The sequence below is a fragment of the Theropithecus gelada genome, chromosome 2, assembly GCF_003255815.1.
Source record: "Theropithecus gelada isolate Dixy chromosome 2, Tgel_1.0, whole genome shotgun sequence".
NCBI classification, from domain to species: Eukaryota; Metazoa; Chordata; class Mammalia; order Primates; family Cercopithecidae; genus Theropithecus; species Theropithecus gelada.
In genome coordinates, this window is record NC_037669.1 from 136,549,470 (window position 1) to 136,574,393 (window position 24,924).

The window sequence follows — 24,924 nt, forward strand, 5'->3', positions numbered from 1 at the left end:
TGCTTCTACCTCTATATTTTGCTCAGCTTTCTAAATTTGTTTCAGATCTTGGTAAGGTCAAATCCTTCTCTCATTTTATTAGTCTGTTGTCATACTGCTATAAATAAATACCTGACACAGAGTAATTATAAAGGAAAGAGGTTTAATTGACTCGCAGTTTCACAGGCTTAACAGGAAGCCTGTCTAGGAGGCCTCATGAAACTTACAGTCATGGCAGAAGGCAAAGAGGAAGCAGGCACCTTCTTCACAAGGTGGCAGGAGACAGAAGGGTGAACAGTGAAGGGAGAAGAGCCTCTTATAAAACCATCAGATCTCATAAGAACTCACTATCATGAGAACAGCATGGGGAAACTGCCCCCATGATCCAATTACCTCCCACCAGCTCTCTCCCAAGAAATGTGGGTATTATGAGGATTATGATTCAAGATGATATTGGGGTGGGAACACAGCCAAACCATATCATTCTGCTCCTGGCCGCTCCCAAATCTCATGTCCTCACATTTCAAAACACAATCATGCCTTTCCAACAGTCCCCCAGAGTCTTAACTCTTTCCAGCCTTAACCCAAAAGTCCAAGTCCAAAGCCTCGTCTGAGACAAGGGAAGTCCCTTCTGCCTAGGAGCCTGTAAAATCAAGAGCAAGTTAGTTACTTCAAAGATACAATGGAGGTGCAGGCATTGGATAAATGCTCCCATTCCAAAAGGGAGAAATCGGCCAAAACAAAGGAGCTACAGGCTCCATGCAAGTTGAAATCCAACAGGGCACTCATTAAATCTTAAAGCTCCAATATAATCTCCTTTGATTCTATGTCTCAGATCCAGGTCACACTGATGCAAGAGGTAGGCTCCTATGGTCTTGGGTGGCTCTACTCTTGTGGCTTTGCAGGGTACAACACCCCTCCCACCTGATTTCACAGGCTGGCATTGAGCGTCTTCAGCCTTTCCAGGCACACAGTGCAAGCTGTCAGTGGATCTATCATTATGGGGTCTGGAGGACGGTGGCCCTCTTTTCACAGCTTTGCTAGACAGTGGTCCAGTGGGAATTTTGTGTGGGGGCTCCAACTCCACATTTCTCTTCCACACTGCCTTCAGGGCTCCACCCCTGCAGCATACTTCTGCTTAGGCATCCAGGTGTTTCCCTACATCCTCTGAAATCTAGGCAGAGGTTCCCAAACCTCAGTTCTTGACTTCTGTGCACCTGCAGGCCCAACACCATGTGGAAACTTCCAAGTCTTGGAGCTTACACCCTTTGAAGCAATAGCCTGAGCTGTATGTTGGCCCCTTTTAACCATGGCTAGGATGTAGGGTGCCAAGTCCCAAGGCTGCACAGAGCAGTAGCAGGGCCCTGGGCCTGGCCCACGAAACCATTTTTTCTACCTAGGCCTCTCCGTCTGTGATGGGAGGGGCTGCCATGAAGGTCACTGACTTGTCCTGTAGACATTTACCCCATTGTCTTGGTGACTAACATTCAGCTCCTTTTAACTCATGCAAATTTCTGCAGCCAGCTTGAATTTCTCCCCAGAAAATGGGTTTTTCTTTTCTTTCTTTTTTTATTTTGAGATGGAGTTTCGCTCTTGTTGCCGAGGCTGGAGTGCAATGGCATGATCTCAGCTCACTACAACCTCCACCTCCTGAGTTCAAGCAATTCTTCTGCCTCAACCTCCCAAGTAGCTGGGATTACAGGCATGTGCCACCATGCCCAGCAAATTTTGTACTTTTAGTAGAGACGGGGTTTCACCATGTTGGTCAGGCTGGTCTCAAACTCCTGACCTCAGGTAATCCACCCGCCTTGCCATCCCAAAGTGCTGAGATTACAGGCATGATCCACCATGCCCAGCTGGATTTTTCTTTTTTTATCGTATCATCAGGCTGCAAATTTTCCAAAACTTTTATGCTGTACTTCCCTTTTAAACATAAGTTCCAATTTCAGATCATCTCTCTCAAGTTCAAAGTTTCACAGATCTCTAGGGCAGGGGCACTACCAGTCTCTTTGCTAAAGCATAGCAAGAGTGACCTTTGCTCTGGTTCCCAAAAAGTTCCTCATCTCCATATGAGACCACCTCAGCCTGGACTTCATTGTTCACATCACTATGAGCATTTTGGTCAAAACCATTCAACAAGTCTCTAGGACGCTTCAAACTTTCCCACATCTTCCTATCTTCTTCTGAGTCCTCCAAACTGTTCCAACCTCCGTCTGTTACCTAGTTCCAAAGTCAATTCCACATTTTCAAGTGTCTTTATAGCAGTACCCAACTCTCTGCAGTACCAATCTACTCTATCAGTCTGTTTTCACACTGCTATAAAGAAATACCTGAGACTGGGTAATTATAGAGGAAAGAGTTTTAATTGACTCACAGTTTTTCAGGCTTAGCAGGAAGCATGGCTAGGAGGCTTCATGAAACTTACAATCATGGCAGAAGGTGAAGAGGAAGCAGTCACCTTCTTCATAAGATGGCAGGAGAGAGAAGAGTGAGCAGCGAAGTGGGAAGAGCTCTTTAAAAAGTCATCAGGTCCTGTGAGAACTCACTCACTATCACAAAAACAGCATGGAGTATCCGCCCCCATAGTCCAATCACCTCCCACCAGGTTTCTCCCTAGCCACGGGGATAATATGGGGATTACAATTCAAGATGAGATTTGGGTGGGGACACAGCTAAACCATATCACCTGTGATCTAGATTTTCAGGTTCCCCAGTGAGGATGTATGTTTGAGGGTGGATCTTACCCCCTCACACTTTGGCCACTCACAGTTTTTCAGCTGTCTCACAGAGCTTGGAACAGCAGTCTGCTTCCTTCAAAGGGTCTGTGAATTCTTTCGGTTTTCCTGGTGTGTTCCTGCAGTAGTTCTTGTAGCACAAGTTCACGATGCGAGTCTCCACATGCTGTTCCATTGTCCAAGTGGGGGCTGCAAGTTAGTCCTGCCTCCTAGCTGCCATTTTACTCTGGCATCTCCACATGTCTCTCACTTTCAATCAAAAACTACAAATGATTAAGCTTAGTGAGGAAAATGTGTTAAAAGACAAGACAGGCTGAAAGCTGGGCCTCTTGTACCCAAGCGTTAGCCATTTTGTGAATGCAAAAGAAAAGTTCTTGAAGAAAATTGAAAGTGCTACTTCAGTGAACACACAAATGATAGGAAAGCAAAATAGTCTTAACTTATTGCTGATAGATAGAAAGTTTGAGTTGTCTGGATAAATGATCAAACCAGCTATAACATTCCCTTAAGCCAAAGCCCAATCCAGAGCAAGGCCTTAACTCTCTTCAATATTTTGAAGGCTGAGAGAAGTGAGGAAACTGCAGAAGAAAAGTTTGGAGCTAGCAGAGTTTGGTATATGAGGATTAAGGCAAGAATCCATCTCCATAACATAAAAGCGCAAGGTGAAGTAGCAAGTGCTGGTGGAGAAGCTGCAGCAAGGGATCTAGAAGATCTAGCTAAGATAATTCATGAAAGTGGCTACACTAAACAGATTTCTTTTTGTTTTTGGAGATGGAGTATCACTCTGTCACCCAGGTTGGAGTGCAGTGGTGCAATCTTGGCTCACTACAACCTCTACCTCCTGGGTTCAAGTGATTCTCCTGCCTCAGCTTCCCAAGTAGCTGGGAATACAGGCACATGCTACCACACCCAGCTAATTTTTGTATTTTTAGTAGAGATGGGTTTCACCATGTTGGTCAGGCTGGTCTCGAACTCCTGGCCTCAGGTGATTTGCCTGCCTTGGCCTTCCAAAGTGCTGGGATTACAGACGTAAGCCACTGTGCCCAGCCTAAACAACAGATTTTCAATATAAGCAAAACAGTCTTATATTGGGAGAAGATGCCATCTGGGACTTTAATAGCTGGAGAGGAGTAAATGCCTGCCTTCAAAGCATCAAGAACAGACCGAGTCTCTTGTTAGGGGCTAATGCAGCTAATGACTTTAAGTTGAAGCCAGGGCTCATATTTTGTCCCCTACAGCCTTTAAGAATTATGTTAAATCTACTCTGCCTGCACTGTATAAATGGAATAAAAAAGTCTGGATGACAGCACATATTTTTACAGCATGGTTTACTGAATGTTTTAAGCCCACTGTTGAGACCTACTGTTCAGGAAAAAAGATTCCTTTCAAAATATTACTGCTCATTGACAATGCACCTGGTCACCCAAGAACTCTAACCAGATGTTTAAGTAGATTCATGTTGTTTTCATGCCTGCTACACAACATCTATTCTGTAGCTCATTGTTCTATGTATAATTTTGACTTTCAAGTCTTATTACTTAAGAAATATACTTTGTAAGCCTATAACTGCCATAAATAGTGATTCCTTTGATAAGTCTGGGCAAACTAAATTGAAAACCTTCTAGAAAGGATTCACCATTCTAAATGCCATTAAGAACATTTGCGATTTTTTGAGGAGGTCAACAGATTATTATTAGCAGGAGTTTAGAAGAAGAAGATTCCAATCCTGATGGATGACTTTGAGGGGTTCAAGACTTCAGTGGAGAAAGTCACTGTAGATGTGTTAGAAATAACAAGAAAACTAGAATTAGAAGTGGAGCCTGTGGGAGGCCGAGGTGGGCAGATCACGAGGTGAGGAGATCGAGACCAGCCTGGCTAATATGGTGAAACCCCGACTGTACTAAAAATACAAAAAAATTAGCTGGGCGTGGTGGCTGGCGCCCGTAGTCCCAGCTACTCAGGAGGCTGAGGCAGGAGAATGGTGTGAACCTGGGAGGTGGAGCTTGCAGTGAACTGAGATCACACCGCTGCACTCCAGCCTGGGTGACAGAGTGAGACTCCATCTAAAAAAAAAAAAAAAAAGAAGTGGAGCCTGAAGATGTGGCTTAATTGCTGCAATCTTGCAATCTCAAATCTCATGATCAAACTTGAATAGATGAGGAATTACTTATATGAATAAGCAAAGCAAGTGGGTTCTTGAGGTGTACAAAATCTTAGTTGATAAAGCAACAAGAAGGATTGAGAGCGTTTATTCCAATTTTGCCAGAAGTTCTACTGTAGGTAAAATGCTATTAAACAGAATCACATGCTACAGAGAAATCTTTTGTGAAAGGAAGAGTCAATCAATGGAGCAAACTTAATTTTTGTCCCATTTAAGAAATTGCCGGCCAGGTGCGGTGGCTTATGCCTGTAATCCTAGCGCTTTGGGAGGCCAAGGTGGGTGGATCACTTGAGGTCAGGAGTTCGACACCAGCCTGACCAACATGGTAAAACCCCATCTCTACTAAAAAAATACAAAATTAGCCGGGCCTGGTGGTGCATGCCTGTAATCCCAGCTACGTGGGAGGCTGAGGCAGGAGAATCGCTTGAATCCCGGGGGGTGAGGTTTCAGTGAGCCGAGGTCACACCATTGCACTCCAGCCTGGGCAACAAGAGCGAAACTCTATCTCAAAACAAAACAAAAAAGAAGCAAATTGCCACAGTCACCTAACCTTCAGCAACCACCACCCTGATCAGTCAGCAGCTATCCACACTGAAACAAGACCCTCCGCCAGCAAAATGACTACAATTTGCCAAAGGTTCAGATGATCATTAGCTTTTTATAGCATTAAATATTTTTAAATTAAGGTATATACTTTTTTAAGACATAATACTATCGCACACTTAAATAGGCTACAGTATAGCATAATTGTAACTTTTATATTCATTGGGAGACCAAAAAATCCATGTGCCTCTCTTTATTGTGATAGTCATTTTATTGCAGTGATCTGAAACCACATTCATAATAATTCTAAGGTATGCCTATAAATAAAACATTGCTTATGAGAAAAAAATAACAAATAGTAATATTCCATAGACTCTTTTTGCTGAAATAACTTTAGCTGTGTGGTCCAAGTGTCCTGCTTTTACAGATGTGAATCATGGAGTTGTCTCCATTCTCCTGGGGCTGTGCAGCCAGATATTTTGAAGCCGAGAGGTGACCATGCTTCCAATCCAGTCTCTAGCAATATTTCCATATACCATAGACAAATTAATTCTAGAGTGTAACTGCTGCATGAAATATATGTAGATCAGAAAGGGACCTCTGGAAGACACCTGGATCATTCTTCATTTACATCAATATTGGACCACAGTTAAATTAGTTAAGCTACATAAAGTGCTATCTAAATTTATTTTATAATTTTCCTTTGGAGTAACACCATTGAAAAGGGGCCTTGAAAAACAATGTTCCTTTGCATTGTTTTCTCCCTATCTGCCTGGATAAAATATTTGCCAGCCTGGAAAAAGCTGACCAAAAATAGGGCTCTGATAATGCAGGGTCTTTTAATTAGATTTTTAAAGGACTGAAAATTAACGTGTCTTATGAATACTCTGAGAGGCAGCTTCTTCTTTTTGTTCCCTCACCTCACGCCACCCTCAGATGAAGGGGAGTTGAAGCTTAGTTCTGTGTCCTTACCTGCTCAGCACCACCTGCTCCTCACAGTTACACTTTCCTTTCTAGTCAGTGCTGTCAGTGATATGTATCAGTTGGGGATTATTATTATTCTTTTCTTGGTGATGTTATTTTTCATATTTATTTCTATTCTGTAGAACATTTAAAAACATATATTGGTTTTTATGCTATTTTATGCTGTTTCAAAAGAGGGAATTGCTACCATTACCTTTTAAATGTCTTGTGTACAGTTTCATCTTGCTGTCTGCCATGGTACCTAAAACAAAGCAGATTCTGAATGAACGAAGAAAGTTGATATCTTGATATCTTGTTTCTGAGTATGTCTGGTCACCTCCTAATTGAGTACCTTGTTTCTGGTGCTGCTATATTATAACTACCCTACAAATGTTCCTAAAGTAAAGAAAAATAGAAAAATAAACTGATTTTTAGGAGCTTTCTGTATCAATAGGACCTGAAATAATACACAGAAATAAATGCTTTGATTCTGAGCTGCCTTGTTATTAATGATACACAAATTAGATCCCAACTTTTTTGTTGTTGTTGTTGGGGAGACCGTCTCGCTCTGTCACCCAGGCTGGAGTGCAATGGTGCGATCTCGGCTCACTGCAACCTCTGCCTCCCGGGTTCAAGCCATTCTCCTGCCTCAGCCTCCTGAATAGCTGGGATTGCAGGTGCCTGCCACCACGCCTGGCTAATTTTTGTATTTTTAGTACAAATGAGGTTTCACCATGTTGGCCAGGCTGGTCTTGAACTCCTGATGTCAAGTGATCTGCCCGCCTCGGCCTCCCAACGTTCTGGGATTACAGGTATGAGCCACTATGCCTGGCCCCAACTTTTTTTTTTTTTTGAAATGGAGTCTCACTCTGTCACCCAGGCTGGAGTGCAGTGGGACGATCTTGGCACCCTGCAACCTCTGCCTCCCAGGTTCAAGCGATTCGCCTGCCTCAGCCTCCCGAGTAGCCGGGATTACAGGGCTCACCACCTCGCTAATTTTTGTATTTTTAATAGAGATGGGGTTTTACCATGTTGCCCAGGCTAGCCTAGAACTCCTGACCTCAGGTGATCCACCAACTTCCCTTGGACTACCAAAGTGCTGGGGTTACAGGTGTGAGCCACCATGCCTGGCTGGCCCCAACTTTTTAATCTTACAAATTCCCTTCTGTAAGTTGAAGAAAATATTTGCCTAAATCCCAATTGTTTAGATTCTTAATATAGATTATGCTTTCATTACATAAATGGTTTATCCAGCTTTGAAACTGTCAGGTCAAGAGCTTTGGGTATCAAGGAAGGTGTGGGAAAACTGGGAAAGACATTTCTCCGAACATCCGACTAAGCTGGTAGCCCTGTGGAGGTAGGAAGTGGGTAAGGGGGGATCCAGAATTCTGAAAGAGGTAATAGTGGTGTGGAGAGCAGGAATACTAAAAGTCACTGAAACTTGAGTTTAGAGATCAGCCTGGGATGATATTTATAAATGTATTGTTATTTTGGCTGTCAGGCATGTGAACATCCTTCCATGTTTAAGAAAGTTTCCATCCCTATGTTTTAAGGGATTCCCTTAGAGGAGCTCAGAGTTTGCTTTTGCAGCCTTTCTTAGGGCTAGGATGTGGGCACCCCATCTAGAAGCCACCAATCAAGTGAACATGTCCCAGACATTGAAGCAGAAACTACAGTAGGAAAGTGGGACCAAGTTGAACCCATCCTGGGGGTGGAGGGAGTGGGGTGGACATGCTGGCAGCTTCCTTTAGGGCCCATGGCAGCACTTCTGGCAGTAGTCCTGATGTCCATTGTGTGGATGACGGAGTGAAAGCCACTGTCTCTGTGCTTAGTTGTGTTGGAAATGGTATCTTCAGTGAATTTGTTCTGCCCTGTGATTTTGGTTGGTGCTTATGTTAGGTGTCTATTGCTGCATAGCAAATTACCCCAACATTTGGCAGCTTAAAACGTTGAATATTCCCACCGTCCCTGTAGGTCAGGAACCTGGATGTGGCTTAGCTGGGTCCTCTGCTCAGGGTCTCTCTTGAAGCTGTAATTAAGGTGTCCTCTGGGGCTGCAGTAATCTCACGGCTGGACTGAGGGAAGCTCTGCTTCTGAGATTACTTTAGTGGCTGTTGTTGGCACATTTCAGTTCCTTTCAGGCTGTTGACTACTGAGGCCTCTCTCACTTCCCTGCCATGTGGGTCTCTCCACAGCACAGCTCACAACACACGTGTGTGTGTGTGTGTGTGTGTGTGAGAGAGAGAGAGAGAGAGAGAGAGAGATAAAGAGAGAGATAGATAGAGAGAGAGAGAGAGAGAGAGAGAGAGAGATAAAGAGAGACAGAGCTCCCGGAAAGGAGAGAAGTTTGGGGAAGCAAGCAAGAAGGTATAATGTTTCTATAACCTTATCTCAGAAGTGACCTTCCATCACTTTTGCTGTACTCAGTTCATTAGAAGTGGGGCACTAGGTCCAGGTCACTCTCAAAGGGAGGGGATTGCAGAAGGGTGTGAATACTGAGACAGGAGACATTTGTACTATTATTTACAGGCTGCCTACTGCAGTGGCCTTGCCCTCTTAGCCTCAAAGCCTGGTTCTGCCCCACCTCCCACCCTCTGATTCTGGAAGCAATTCAGTATTTTGGTAATAAATATTCCTTTCTGCTTGTAGTAAGAAGCCTTACTAATACAGATGGCTGCCCTTGAAGCTTTTCTCAGACCCCTGGGCCTTACCCCCTGCTATCCTTTTTAGTTTACTGTTTTTGAATGTAATTTGAGAAATGCAGGAAAGGAAAATGTAAATTTCACTTGTAGCGCTGTTACAAAGATATAATTACCATTAACAATTGGCCATATTTATTTTTAGACTTTTCTGCTGTTTTTTTAATCACTGAGATAATATTGTATATATAATTCTGTAACTTAATTGTCTTCATATCTTGTAAGAATGTTTCCTGTCAAAAAGCCCCTCCTTTTTAAAGTGTGTTGTTGAGTGAGTCAGGAGTGGCCTGGTCCTGGGGGAGGTGCTCAAGCTGGGCAGGAGTCCCGCTGCATTGTCTGTGAAAGAGGGGCTTGCTAAATGCAAAGTGAGGCATAATTGTTAAGGAGGCATGTAACCTGCTTAGGTGAATAAGCTGCTCTGAGGGACATTAGCATGCTTGTTGTTGTCATAGTTCCTTTGTTCTGCTATAACAAAACCACCTTAGACTGGGCAACTTGTAAACAACAGAATTCATTGCTCTTGGATCTAGATGCTGGGAAGTCCAAGATTAAGGTGATGGCAGATTTGGCATCTGGTGAGGGCCTGTTTCTCATGGATAGTACCTACTTTTTGTGCTCACATGACAGAAGGGGCAAGGGAGCTTGTTGGAGCCCTCATGACTTAATCACTTCCCAAATGCCTCTTAATACTATCATATGGGTGGGGTATTAGGTTCTAATACATGGATTTTGGGGGACACCAACATTCACACCACAGCAGTTGTACATAATGGGATGGAGTGGTAGTTGTTGTGATGGGTCATCTATTCTATTTTTTAATTTTTAATAAAAGTAGAGATGGGGTCTTACTATGTTGCCCAAACTGTTCTCAAACTCCTAGCTTCAAGCAGTCCTCCTGCCTTGGCCTCCCAGAGTGTTGGGATTACAGGGATGAGCCATCATGCCCAGCCAAGTCATCTTGTTTTTTGGTGGAGGGGGTTTCTCACTTTGTCACCCAGGCTGGAGTGCAGTAGTACAAACATGACTCACTGCAGCCTCAACCTCCTGGGCTCAAGTCATCCTCCTGCCTCAACCTCCTGTGTAGCTGGAATCATAGGCACCTGCTACCATGCCAAGCAAATTTTTTGATTTTTTATAGAGACAGAGTCTCATTTTGTTGCCCAAGCTGGTCTTGAAATCCTAGGGTCAAGTGATCCTCCCATCTCAGCCTCCCAAAGTGCTGGGATTACAGGTGTGAACCACTGCGCCTGGCTCCAGGTTCCAAGTCATCTATTCTTGAATAGAAGCCTGGTTTGATTTTTAAAACTATAGTAACTCTAATTAATTCTACTTAATTGAAACTAAGACGACTTCCCTTTTTTGAAAATCTCTACTCCCCCTTATTTTGCCCCTAATTCAAACTGTCTGTTTTCTAGTCAGTCTGAAGTAATGATTAGCTAATGATACAACATTTTATTTTCAGTTTTTACTTTTCAAAAATGATTTTTAATTGTAGTAAACCACATGTGACCTAAAATTTATCTAACATCTTAACTATTTTTAGGTGTATACAATAAACCCTTTTTAAAGTGTGTTCAATAGTATTAAATACATTCCCACTGTGTGCAGCCAGTCTCCAAAACTCTTCATCTTGTAAAACTGAAACTCTATACGCATTCAGCAACAACTCCCGATACCCTCCTACCTTCAGCCCTTGGCCATCACCATTCTACTTTCTGCCTCTATGAATCTGATGTAAATGGAATCATACAATACACTTCCTTTTATGTCTAGCTTATTTCAATCAGCATAATACCTTCAAGGTTCATTCATTTTGTAATATGTACCAGAATTTCCTTCTTCTTAAAGGCTAAGATTCCATTGAATGTACATACACATTTTGTTTATCCTTTCATCCGTCAGTGGATGCTTGGGTTACTTCCACCTTTTGGCTATTGTGAATTTATTCTCATTTTTAAACGGGATGTTTTGTTCCATTTCAGGGTAAGAAGTTGCCTTATCATCTTGGGGATGATGCAGAGGAAGGGGAAGTTTCCGATGAGGACAGTGCAGATGAAATTGAAGACGAGTGCAAATTCAAGCTCCATTATGTAAGTTGCAGGCATGACCATATTTTTTATCCTTGATATGCTGTATTACAATGGAGTTCCAAGTTGCTACTGTGTTGGAGGCCTCACAATTATGGTGGCTGTGGTGTAGAAAGGATATTCATTGAAAATTACTTTGTTTGCTGGCACACAGACACTCAAATGTTTGTTGAATGAATGATTCAAGGATTCTTGTGTCTGAGTGTTGAAAGGAATTTTAGTGATTAATTCATTCAACCCTCTCTCCAGGTATCAATTTCCTATTACAGATTCAAAAATCAAATTGTGGTTGAAAAAGTTACTGTCTTTGGTAATAAAAGCTGGCTTTACTTTAGCGTTGACTTCCCTACCTCATGCTAGCAGCCCCACCATGCTCCCTGTCAAGGCTGGCTGGAGGAACCCCACCTGCATGTGGGCCTGCTTCTCTGGGATGCCCATCCCCTCTTTAAGAAAATGTACCTTGAACCAGAGGGATTTCCAAGCCCTTCCAGACATGGACCTCTTGGCTAAATCTTTAATTTGCCAAGTCTTCAATAAAGTGGCATAGAATAGTTTGTTACTTGCTTGGTGCGTCAGCCCCCTTTTCTAGATGAAGGAGCCTCCTTGGTAGAAAAGCATCATTGAGGCCGGGTGCGGTGGCTCACGCCTGTAATCCCAGCACTTTGGGAGGCCGAGGCGGGCAGATCATAAGGTCAGAGATTGAGATCATCCTGGCTAACATGGTGAAACCCCATCTCTATTAAAAATACAAAAAAATTAGCCAGACGTGGTGGTGGGCGCCTGTAGTCCCAGCTACTCGGGAGGCTGAGGTGGGAGAATGACGTGAACCCGGGAGGAGGAGTTTGCAGTGAGCCAGGATTACGCCACTGCACTCCAGCCTGGGCGACAGAGCGAGACTCTGTCTCAAAAAAAAGAAAAAAAGAAAAGAAAAGCATCATTTAGCTAGGTGATCCAAGGGAAATTCAAACCTGAGGGAAATATAAGACTTAAAAAGGTGCGTCATTGCTCCTTTCTATAACTCATGTGATTGCTAGAATCACACAGCAACCTGAGAGTAGCACTCGCTGATGATAGTTTGGTATAGAATTTTATTTCTACAGAAAAGGTTAGTCCTCTAGACATCAGGACTATGATTCTGCCCTCTAAAAAAAAAAAAAAAAAAAAAAAAAAACGAGAAATTTTGCATACATTCTTGTAGTTTACACCATTGCCATGAATTCAGTTATTACATTGTTAACAACAGTCCAACTCTTCAGATAATTCTGTGATGCCTTTCCTGTGGTTGTGAAAATGAGCTGGCATTATTTTCAAAGGGGACAAGAGTTTAATGACAGCTGAAGTCTCAGTAGACACTTCTTTCTTGGCTTTAATGCCCTTTAAATGGGCTAAATGGAGAAGATTCAGCTTGAAGTGAAAAGGAAAAGTTACCATCTTGTATTATTCTCTTGCCTTTTAATAGTTTATGTTAGCAAAATTAAATACCATTAATTAATAGGGCTATGGTTACAGAACATCTCAATAGATTTACATGTTTGAAAACTATGCTATGTCATTATACAGTTAATATTTTAAATAGTTGCTTTTTTCTCTTCTAGGTATTTATTTTTTATAGTTATTTATGATTATGGATAATTTAGCCTTAGTTTTTAGCATTACTTTATAAACCAGATTTTTGTCTCTGATTTTTATCATTTTGCATCTTGTTTTCTAGATCTCTTGGTTGCCAGCCGTAGTGTAGATCTATCATTATTCACTTAGCTATTTCATTTTTCTTCTCCAGTGAGCTCTCCAACTTCCTAAGTTCAATATATGTGATTATGCAAAAATAGTAAGCTGTAGTCTTATGGGAACAAATAAATAATTTCACCTGTGAAGTATCCAACTAGATTCCTCTTTTCTTTACTAAGAGTAGTTGATTTCTGGACACTCACATCAGGAGATGGTTTAGAACGTGATTCCATGGAGTTAGATATGATCTTTCATTTGGATTCTTTGGTGTGGCCCTAAGTGAAAGTAGAACACCTTAACTGTAAGTTTAGAGGCATCTCTTTGTTATATTTTAGAAGAGAAAATAAATAAATCAACATTGAAGAAATATTGGAGAAATATTTCAAATTGTTTTTTGCTATTTTTGAGCTCTTCTGAGAAAAGGCATCGCTGTGTTTAGAAAACCAAAGTGTTATCTTGTAATCAGACCATTTATAGTCCTATTGTTGGCAGAGGGCTCAAATGCCCTATCTGACTGGGGAATTTATAATAAATTCCCTGATAAACTGAATATCTGATCATATTTCTGCAAAAGAGGGTGTACTTTGGATAGTTTATGTGAACCAATAATTATCTGAGAGGAAGCTTTTAACCTCAGTTTTAAGTTGAGAGAATGTGGTTAGATTTATAAGTTATATCTGAATTATTGCAATGAATAGACATTTTAACTTTGCATTCATTTACACTGGAACGCCAGCTCTCATGAGGTCATATAAGATTCATCTGCACATTCAATAAACTTTTATTAAACATCTCCTGTTGGACATGTGCTCGTCATGTTGTAGGTACTGGATGATATATCAGTAACAAAATAGACAAAAATCATTGCCTTCGTGAAGTTTACACATCATTGGGAGAGGATGAGGATAGACAAGAAACATGACAAATAAGTAAAATATATAGTGTACTAGACAGTGATCAGTGCTAAAGGAAAGAAGGGTGTGTGTGTCTGTGTGCGTGTGTGCACACTTATGCTGTGTATATGTAGGGATCTATTGAAGTTTTAGATGGGATGTCCAGGAAAGGCCTCACAGGGAAGATGCTTTTGAACAAAGGCCTGAAAGAAGTGAAGAGTTAGTCATGCTGATACCTGAGGAGGAATGTTCCAGGCAGAAAGAACCCCAAGTGCAAAGGCCAGAAGCGGGATTTGAGGCTCTCCCAGTGCCACCCTGGAGTTAGAAGCAGAACAGGAGGACAAGACTCCTGTTACTTTTAAGCAAGCAGTTTAAGCCATACTGTGGCTCCAGCCATAGAGAAAATCTGGCTTATAATGGGTAAGCCACAAGGTAAAGCCAGTGTGTTTGGTGACCCAAGAATCATACAACGCAGAGACACAGAGGACGACTTCCTTTCAACCAGAGTAGTAATCTAACAGATTTGATTCTGTGAGGCGAAGTCACCATTATTCATCTTTATGGATCTTCTAATGTCAGCGTGCTCTACACACTTTCCACCTCTGTATTTCAACTTCATTAATTTTTTTCTGCTTCTGATGAGTTATGCAGTATCTTTTTTCTTGTGTTCTCTAAATCTGTTTAGCCAGATTCTCGGGCATAAACATTAGCTCTATAACTCCTACATAAAGCTCATCCCATAAACACCAAGCCTTCCAGCAAGTTCTAAAGGAGTCCTAGTGCAGTGACATGTAGCAATTTTTGTCTTACACTCTAAAAGCATTATTCAGACTGCATGTGTATATCTCTTACTAAACATTTTAATCATTTTCCTCCCTCATCTTTTTTCCTAAGTCATTCCTTTTATGCTTTGAGCTGTCCTAAGAAGGATTGTGAATCTTGTTTGTTTAAAACATATCAGCACTCAAAGACAGAATGAGTTACCTCTTGAGGTTGCAAGGTCTTGCTATTGGAAAGCATTCATTGGGTCAAAAAGCCCAGGTGCTGGGCATACTAGTACATCCTGGCAACAAGAGGTAGGGAATGATAAAGGTGGCTTGGAATCTCCCTGGAAGATCCTAGTTGTTTCTAATACATGGATATGACTGGTCCTTGAACAGAAGAATGTGTTGTTAAGTGAGCTACAGGAGCAGGCAGGTGACGGTAGAGGACAGGAGTAAACATACAGGCTTGAATGGCTGAGAAGCAGCTGTTCTTCAGCTGAGACCTTCAGGTCTTACAGCTTGGAAAGCAGTGAGGCACTCAGAAAAGCCAGCAATATATTATTCTTCCCATCTTTGGACTTTAGCCAAAGGAAAAGAAAAATGGGGGGGGATGTTGAAATACTTCAGTTTTTAGTTTTTTCCCTCCCTTTTTTTTTTTAAAGCAAAGCAAAGGTCCTCAACTTTTTTGCTTTTTTGTTTTGTTTTCTTTTTTTTAAAGCAAAGGTCCTCAACTTGGGCCACGCATTGGTATGATGGGTAGCTTTCAAAAACCCCTGTGTCTGGGTCTTGGCCCAGGGATTCTACTACATGGGTCTGGGGCATGGCCTGGGATTTCTGAGCACTCCACTGGTGCTGGCAATGTGTAGTGCAGGTAGAGCCCACTATTTGGAAGGTCCCTTTCAAGGAGCAGCACCCAATTTCTCTCCTTTCCTGGATCTTTCCAGTCTGGAATGATGGTCGTGGTTTGGGGCATCCTTCTGAGTATTCAGCAATGATTTAGCTTCGTGCTGGAGACAAAATGAGAATGTGTTTAATGTATTTACTTGTGGTAGAGGGATTCCTGGATCAGATTTATCTCTCAAAAAAGGACATAGAGAACTCTGATTACTTCTCTGGTGGAAACTACCCACCATATGAAATGACTGCTCTCTCCTGGCCCCCAGCTGCAGCGTCCTTCCTCGCCCACTGGCCCAGAGAACAAAAGACCAAGATACCTATGGCTTTCAGCTGTGGTCCCTGCTGCAGCTGCATGGTGCCTGGTAGGTCTCGAGGTCAAGTGTCTGTCTTAGCTTCCTTTCAGTAGTGCTATTGGATTCCAGGGCCGAATGATAATATATTAATGAAACCTCAGCCACACATTTATTTGTTCTTCACAGCTGCCAATTTTCTTGTGCTATAAATCACAGAGAAGAAAAAGATCAACAGGCAGAGATATGATTCCTTTAGCAGCTCCCAGTGTTTGGAGGATGTGAAGTAAATAATCATAGCGTTTGTGTTAAGCATTCATTATTTTACCAGCTCTGGGTCGGCTTTGGCTTTGTATTTTGAGCCTTGCCTTGCTGACAGTGAAAGTAGCTTGGTATCATGGCCACAGATCTTCTCCTTACTTTAAGTCTCTGCCTCTTTGTGAGGCCCTGAGTGAGGGAAGGAAATGGATGCTCATTTGGAGCATTCTGTATGACACTGGATACCCTAGGTGCTCTTACATGCTTTCTTTTTTTTTGTCCTCTCAACAAATGCACACTCCATTGGGCCCTGGGTCTTGATCAAATGCGTTGGGGGTTAGAGATGTGGAGTTCTTTTCTTGGATTTGCTTTTGACCTTAAGTGAAATTGTTTTTCCCAGAGGGATTGTGATGATGTATTTCCCTGGTTTCATGATAGAAATAATGGCTTTTTAAAATATGAACCTGTATGTGGTTACTTTGATTCAAGAATTTCTCTTTTTCTATAACAATGTAAGAGGGATGGCTGCCACATTGTATGGAAAAATAGACACAGTCTTGAATGGGAAGTCTTAGGAGGTTCGAGCTGCAATTCAGCCATTTTCATAGGCATGTGTGTTTGGTTAAGTGGTTGAACCTTTCTGCCTGTGTCATTACGAGAAAGAATTGGCTAACCTAGTGTTTGCCTTAAATGGGGTTCAGCAGCTCAAATGAAGTATCTTTACATGACAGTGCTTTGGAAGCCTTAGTACAATACAGTCTCCCCCTTATTTGTGGGTTTGCTTCCTGCAGTCAATCATGGCCCAAAATATTGAATGAAAAATTCTATGAATAAACAATTTGTAAGTTGTGAATTGTGTACCATTCTGAGAAGTGTGATGAAATCTTGCACTGTCTACTCCACCCCACCTGGGATGTGAATCATCCCTTTGTCCAGTGTATCCAACCATTACTATGTGGGGAAAAACATAGCATACATAGGGGTCAGGAATATCCATTGCTTTCAGCATCCAGTGAGGATTTTTTGATGTATCTCCCACGCATAAAGGGGGCCTACTGGGTACAATCTTAGTTGCTTTTTCTGTATTTCCCTGTGGCTCTTCTCTCCTTGCTCATATGATTACTGGTTCTTTTGATACTTTTTGTTTTCTCCATGCTTTTCCTCGCATTGAAATGCTGTCCCCCTACTCTTTGCCAGATGATCAGCTCTTAGTCATGACAGTGGGTTGATTTGTGGCCACTGAAAGATAGGTTCAAGTCTTAACGCCTGGTACCTGTGTATGTGAGCTTATTTGGAAAAAAGGGTCTTTGCATATATAATTAAGTTAAGGACTTCAAGATAATATAATCCTGGGTTAACCATGTAGGCCCTAAATCCAGTGATAAGTGTCCTCATAAGAAGAGAAGACACAAACAGGTGGATGAGACATGCATGAGAAGACCATATAAAGACAGAGGTAGAAATTGGAGTGATACTGCCACAAGCCGAGGAATACATGGGGCTATCCTAAGCTGGAAGAGACAAGGAAGGATCCTCCCCTAGAGCTTTCAGAGGGAGTGTAGCCCTGCCAACACCTAAATTTCATACTTTTGGCCTCCAGATGTGTGAGAAAATAAGTACATTTCTATTGTTTTAAGATACCAAGTTTGTAGTAGTTTGTTATATTGGTCACAGGAAACTTTATTTTATTTTATTATTATTTTTTAGAGACAGGGCTTTGCTCTGTGGCCCAGGCTGGAGTGAAGTGGCATGATCATAGCTTACTGCTGCCTCAAACTCTTGGGCTCACAGGATCCTTCCACCTCAGCCTCCCAAGTAGCTAGGACTACAGGTGTGTGCCACCATGCCCAGCTAATTTTGTAAATTTTTGTAGAGACAGGGTCTCACTATATTGCCCAGGCTGTTCTCAAACTCCTGGGCTCAAGCGATCCTCCCAGTTTGGTCTCCCAAAGTGCTGGGATTACAGACACATGAGCCATGGCACCCGGCCAAGTCACAGGAAACTAATATACTCATCTTTTAAGGCTTGACTCAGGTTTCTTCTGCTCCTGGAAGTGTCCCCTGATTCCCCTAGGCTGGACAAGGTGCGCCTCCTCTGTGTGCATATGCTACCCCTCACACCTGTCACTCTACTTGTTCCTGCTTGTGTAATTATCCAGGGATGTGTTGGCCTTCTCCATGACACTGAGGGCTCTGTGACAGTGGGTGGTATTCCTCTTTAATACTTCTCACCTGGCACAGCAGACGCTCAATACATGTTTTTTTTTTTTTATATATGTATACAAAATGAGTTTTGTCCCCAAATTATCTCTCAACTTTGTTAACTACCCCCAGCACATTATCCTAGGCACTCAGTTCCTGCAGTGGGGCCCAGTGTGCCTGATGTTTCATCTGCAGACACACTTCCTCTTTTGGCACACCCTGCCAGATTAATATTGTTTCTAGAGTTGCTACACAAGGACTTGTTCACTCAGACTCTCTTAGCAGCTCCATACCTCTTGCTTTCAAGTCCCTCCACTCTCCAAAGTTCTTTATCTGCCACTACCGTACCCTATGAACTCTAAGAAAACTCATGTGTTCTTTGCATTTACAGAACATTCTTAATTCATGTAAATCCTTTGCTAGAACTGTGGTTGGCAGGAAAGCCCTTCTTTCCATCACTGTTGAAATCTCAGTTACATTGAGAGCTCCGATCAATTCCCACCTCTTTTTGGGGCCTTCTCAGTCACTCAGGCAGTAATGCTGTGTTCCTTATCAGAAACTCTGTTGTATTGGTTGTCTGTACTTTTGCAGGCATCTTTGTAGACCAGGGTAGAATATTTGGGGATATGTCTTTTCTAGCATGACAGGAGGGTGTTCCCTTATGGTGTTAGAGCCAACTCTTTTTCATCCTTGCATCTCCTTCTGGACCTAGAGGTCTCCAGGGAAGTGGAGTGCCTCGTTAATTGGGCTTGTTAAAGATATTAATGCATGTGATAGTGATACAGGGAAATTCGATAACCTATCCTGGTGTAGATTTTTGAAATTTTTCCTTAGGGCATTTATAATTGCTTTGTTCTTACAGGATTTTGTGAAAATGAATGCATTATTGGAAAGCTACCCATTATGCAGAGTTGACATATAATGACCTCTTAGAAACAGATTTGCCAGTGAAAGAACAGCCTTAAATTTTTGGTGAAGAATGTGGGAATTGTTCTTCTCAAGGAGTACCCCTTTCCTCCCTTTGGGTGGGTTGTTCTTCAGCAAGTGGTTGAAGAATTTAGGGAAAGGTATTGGAAACAGGGAGAGGTAGGCGCACTGGAAGAGCAGAAGAGCTGTGAATGGAGGCTGGGGCCATTGGTTTCAAGCAGAACAAGTGGCCGAAAAGCTGTGCTAAGCAGGGCTTTGAGAGAATCTATATCCCATGATCACCTCAAAATTCTGTGAGTCATCAGCTGGACAGGTCGTAGCTCTGATATCCAAACCCCTTGAAGTTCGTTGTGATCTTAAGTTAATTGTAATGACAAATCATGGCTGAGGTAATTATTGAGGTTCCCCCAACTATACAGTGGGATTGGAAATAGGCAGGAAATGTATCTCACAATAATCCTCAACTCCGGAAATTTCCATAGCATTCTTTTCTCCTCAGTGAAAAAGGTAGTTTTATTTTAATAGCATATTTTTGTTCTAATTTACTTATGTAGGTTTAGAAAACTTAGCTTCCAAAAACTTTCCCTGGCCTTTTATCTGTTAAAAGCATCAAATAGCATAAGCATAGTGGGAAGGGCTTTGGAGTCCTGAGTTTGAATCCTGCTTCAGTTATTTGCTAGCTATGTAACCTTGAGCAATTTACTTGATTTCTCTCTAAGCATCGGATTCCATATCACTGAAATGGAAATGATAATAATACTTATAAGGTTCCTGAGGATTGAATGCAGTCACATGAAGAGTAGCTGGCAGAGAATTAGTTCTTAATAAATAGTAATCCTTATTATTATAGGATTTGTGGAGGAGGGAAGACCGAGATGGTACAATGAGCTTGAGCTTAATTACTTACAAGTAATTGAGAGACAGTGAAATTACAGAAGCAACTGTGGTATATTCTAATTCAATGTGTTTCTTAAGGAAATCATTTGTATTACTTAATTCTTTGCAGAATAATGGGACCACTGAGCATCAGGTGGAATCTTTCATAAGGAAAAAACTGGAGTCACTGTTAAAAGAATCTCAAATTCGAGATAAAGAAGATCCTGATAGTTTCACAGTGAGGGCACTATTGAAGGCCACGCATGAAGGCTTAAATGCACACCTGAAGCAGGTATCTGATTCCCTCTTGTATTTATCCTTCAACAGGAAAAAGAAAGCATCTCATACGTTGTTTCTAATCATTTGTGAAATGCTCCTCCAACTTCTTCTATTTCTGTCCTCATTTTGCTTGAGAAATGAACATCTCCTATTGCAAAATGATATGAGAAATAGTTAAAAGTGGATTGGGTGGAGGTAGAAATGACTCAAATACTGCTCCACTTGGACCCTCAGGACCAAGCCAAGTGTTTTCAGAATCATCTTCCCAATGCATGCTCAGGTGAGGGAAGAAGTTCCAGGCCCCTGTGTCCCTTGCCTTCCCACCTCTCCACATTCATTAGATGTCTGCCTTCCCTGCTACTACCACCTGTCTTCCAGGGCTGACGGCTCCTCAGGCAGAAGGAAGATCATATGGGGGTGATCACCCTTGGATCCTAAGTGATCACTCTGCATTGATGGTTGCCCTCTGGACCCTACACGAGTCTAGCCATCCAACTGCTAGGCTGTTCCTCAGGCCCATTTAGTTTCTAAACATAGAAATCCTAATTCAAAATGGCTTCAATGATGAAGAAGATGTTGGGTTTGGTAAGCAGCAAATTTATTTGCAGAATGGCCTTTGGGGTGGGTTTAATCCAGAGGCTCGGTGGTGTCATCGTAGATCTATCTTTTTGCTCTACCTATCATGCTATCAGTGTCATCTCAAGTCTAGTTCTCCTGTCCATCAACTGTCCATGATGGTTGCGAGATGACTGCCAACAGGCCCATGAGCTACGTGTTTCTTGGTCCATATCCAGAGAGATTGAGACAGCATATTCGCCCCAACTAACAAATGAGAGTTGCCTACTTCATGTGCCTACCCCTAAAGTAATCACAGTGGCCATGGGTAAGCGTCTTTCCTGAAACAGTACTTGGCCAGAGTATAGGATCATAATAGCTTGCTAATGCCAGTGAGAACTTACCTCTGAAGCTCTTGTCAAGGTTAGCTCCTCTCAAACTGCATGTTAGAGGGGCAGATGGAATACTGGGGAGACAACCAAAAGGTCAATTACAGCATTACTGCCCTTATAGTTTATCATATAATTCTGGATTTTCTTAATAATTTCTATAAATAGTAACAATCTTCTCACCCTCCTCGCCTCCAGCCATTTATTTTCAACACCAGAAGTACCTGTAAGATCAGACTTGTTTAGCCTATCTTGATTCTGCTTCCTGTCCTTAGTGAACTCTCATTGGCTTATCTGGGCCAGTTACTTTCCTTATGCGTTTGGAGAAGTCTTTACCCCATCCTAGATTATCTAATTGGAAATGCAAACCATAAGGCTTAGATATTCTGGAAGAAACAAATTAAGCCCCCTCTCTTTTGCTATTCATTAAAGAGATCCTAATGACAATTTCTCCATCAGGTAAAATGGTAAGAGGACCGAAAATTTTAGAGAGGTAGTGTAGCAAAACTCATCTCCTTTTTACTTATTTTTGAGGTTTTTTAACACTGCTGTGTTTTTAAAATATGGTTTTAGTTCACTGGGCAAGCAAAGGCAAGTTACTGTTGAGTCGAGTCCATCTGTACCAGATACATGTGTCGGTTGAAATCCAAAGCTGAGAATGTGCTGAGTGTGGCTCTGGGCAGCACGTCACTCCAGCTTCTACTTTTCTGGACCGTCAATCAACAGTGCAGGATTCATTTCTATTTGCGCTGTCTTTTTCCTGCGGAACCCTGAAGAAAAGTAAAAATGAAATTCACCTTCAGGCTGGAAGAACTTAGTAGTCACAGGAAATGGTTCTTAAGAGTTCTGGAATCTGCTGCTTTCTTTATATCTGAACTACTGCTGCCTGAATAACCTTAACAAGTTCCTAAGCTCTCAGCTGGCTGCTTAATGTCTCATTCACACCACTGCCATAGTGATAGTTCAGAAATGTGCATCGGGTCATGTCATTCTCCTGTTTTCAGCCGTCTCAGGGATCCTCATAGTTTGGAGGATAAAGCTCGGATTCAGAGATAATAGCGCATAAGATCCTTCCTTCCTGTTGTGGCTCCTAGCGGTGACACCCACAGAGTGTGCATGTGTATAAGTCCACACGTGCATACCTCCACTTTCCACATTTCCTGGTACCATGCTCTTACCACATGGCTTTCGTGTTGGCTATTTTCTTGGCCATAGTACACTTGCTCTTCTCCATTTTACGTAGATAACTTGTACTCATCTTTAGGCTTCAGCTTTTGTATCATGTCCCCTTGGAAGTTCTTAATCCTCAAATACAGTAGATGGTCTCTCTCTGCCATCCCACAGTGCCCTAAGCTTTCCCCATTATAGTCTTATGACAGTATATTGTAATTGTTTGTCTCTACTATTAGACTGCAAGCCCAATAGGGGCAGAGTCTGCATCTCTTTTGTTTGCTCTTGTCCTTATATACATGCCAAGTTCCTAGGACAATGTCTTACTCATTAAATCAGTGAAAGATGTGCCGATGCTCAGGGAGAGGTCCAAGTTGGTGATAGGTATTTGTAGATATCTATTTCCTACATAAAGAGCATGATAGTGGGATAGAAAATGTTGGGGAAGTGGAAGGAAGCCAGAGAGGGGACTTGTAACTAGACAGAATCCTGTTTTATCACCAACGAGCTTTGTAACTTTGGAAGTATAATCTAACTTGTCTGTATTTCTGCTTTCCTTTTCTGTAAAATTGGGATTTTAATCATACTTATTTCCAGGGTTGCTTACATATATTCTCATAGTAAATGAGAATATATGTAATGTAATTAACATTATCCTTAGGGTATAGTAGGTGCCTACTATAGTGTGACCATATACCTCAATTTGCCTGTGACAGCCATGCTTTATACCTGTTGTCCCAGCATAATTATTAAAAGTATCCCATTTTATTCTTAAAAGGTCCTGTTTTGGACAATAAATGGCATGGTCCCCCTACCAATAGATGGGTTACTAGAAACAGAAAGGAACTCACAGATTAATTGGTTCATTTCACAGATTTAAAAAAAACAGACCAAAAGAAGAGGCTTTCTAAAGGACATGTAGTTATTTGGTGGCAGAACTGGGTCTTCTAACTTGGAGACCAGTGCTACATCTATGACCACATCTGGCTGCCATCTTAATTCCACAGTTTTGGCCGGGCGCGGTGGCTCAAGCCTGTAATCCCAGCACTTCTGGGAGGCCGAGATGGGCGGATCACGAGGTCAGGAGATCGAGACCATCCTGGCTAACATGGTGAAACCCCGTCTCTACTTAAAAAAAAATACAAAAAACTAGCCGGGCGTGGTGGCGGGCGCCTGTAGTCCCAGGTACTCGGGAGGCTGAGGCAGGAGAATGGCGTGAACCCAGGGGGCGGAGCTTGCAGTGAGCTGAGATCTGGCCACTGCACTCCAGCCTGGGAGACAGAGCGAGACTCCATCTCAAAAAAAGAAAAAAAAAAGGCCAGGCGCGGTGGCTCACGCCTGTAATCCCAGCACTTTGGGAGGCCGAGACGGGTGGATCACGAGGTCAGGAGATCGAGACCACCCAGGCCGACACAGTAAAACCACATCTCTACTAAAAAAAAAAAAAAAAAAAAAAAAAAAAAAAATTAGCCGGGCGTAGTGGCGGGCGACTGTAGTCCCAGCTACTCGGGAGGCTGAGGCAGAAGAATGGCAAGAACCCAGGAGGCGGAGCTTGCAGTGAGCCGAGATCGCGCCACTGCACTCTAGCCTGGGCGACTGAGCGAGACTCTGTCTCAAAAAAAAAAAAAAAAAAAAAAAACAGTTTTTGAACAGTTAATGATCTGCATTGATAGATCTCCAAAAGCAATAAACATACATGAATCAGTTAACAGTTACCTAACATCAGTCACCTTGTAAACCCCTCACCATTACTCCTCCAGCATTTTTTGAACTGCTGTTTCCCCAACCAGTTCTTGGACTTCACCCAACCTCTTCCCACCTCTACTTGCATCTTTGATTAGCATCTATGGGCATATACAGATGCCCTTCCCAACCTTTTGGCTTTAACTGTTTTTGCTCACCCACATTTGTTCCATTTATGTGGTCACCTGTTTCTCCTCTGTTTAGCTGGAGTCCTGGTCAAGTAGGGCCTACTGGTCTCTCCTTATACCATGTTATTAGTATTGAACCACCTAACATATTTTTAGGGATGACAAATGAATAAGAGTTTAAACCCTCTTAGCAGGTGGCTTTTTGTTCCCTAATGAGACATAGGCTCCAGGAAAGAGAGTTGGCCCAGTATCTCTAACTGGAAAATTAACCTATGTGAGGAAAAATTCAGAGGCTACAATACCTCTTTCCAGTGCTCATCACAGAGAGAATTATTTCAGCGAACCGATACACTTTGCTTGGTTTACTTTAAACAAACAAAAACAATCTTATTATGTCATAGATATCCTTGGATTTTATTTATTTATAATGTTTTAAAATCCCACATAGCACTGTTTAGTCAATGTGATCCACTTTCTTTATTTAATAGAATTGGCTGCTAATGACTTTTGGTCATTTTCCAAAACTGAATCCCCACTTAACTGAAAATGACTTAACCCCACTCAGAACATTTAAAAGAACACATCCTGTGCTGTGGAGAGCCTGGTGAACAGGCGCCATGAGGGCCAGCACACCTGCACACTGCTGAGAGCCCTTGAC

General features: G+C 42.1%; 1 protein-coding gene across 6 annotated transcripts in view; it reads left to right on the forward strand.

The window, feature by feature from the left end:
• Positions 1 to 24,924, forward strand: part of PLCH1 (phospholipase C eta 1) — a 256,547-nt gene that overhangs the window by 207,353 nt on the left and 24,270 nt on the right. For all 6 annotated transcript variants that reach the window (XM_025375496.1, XM_025375499.1, XM_025375498.1 and 3 more), the window contains 2 exons: positions 11,063 to 11,170; positions 20,133 to 20,294. In XM_025375496.1, coding sequence (XP_025231281.1) covers positions 11,063 to 11,170; positions 20,133 to 20,294 — 270 coding nt within the window. The remainder of the gene's footprint in view (positions 1 to 11,062; positions 11,171 to 20,132; positions 20,295 to 24,924) is intronic.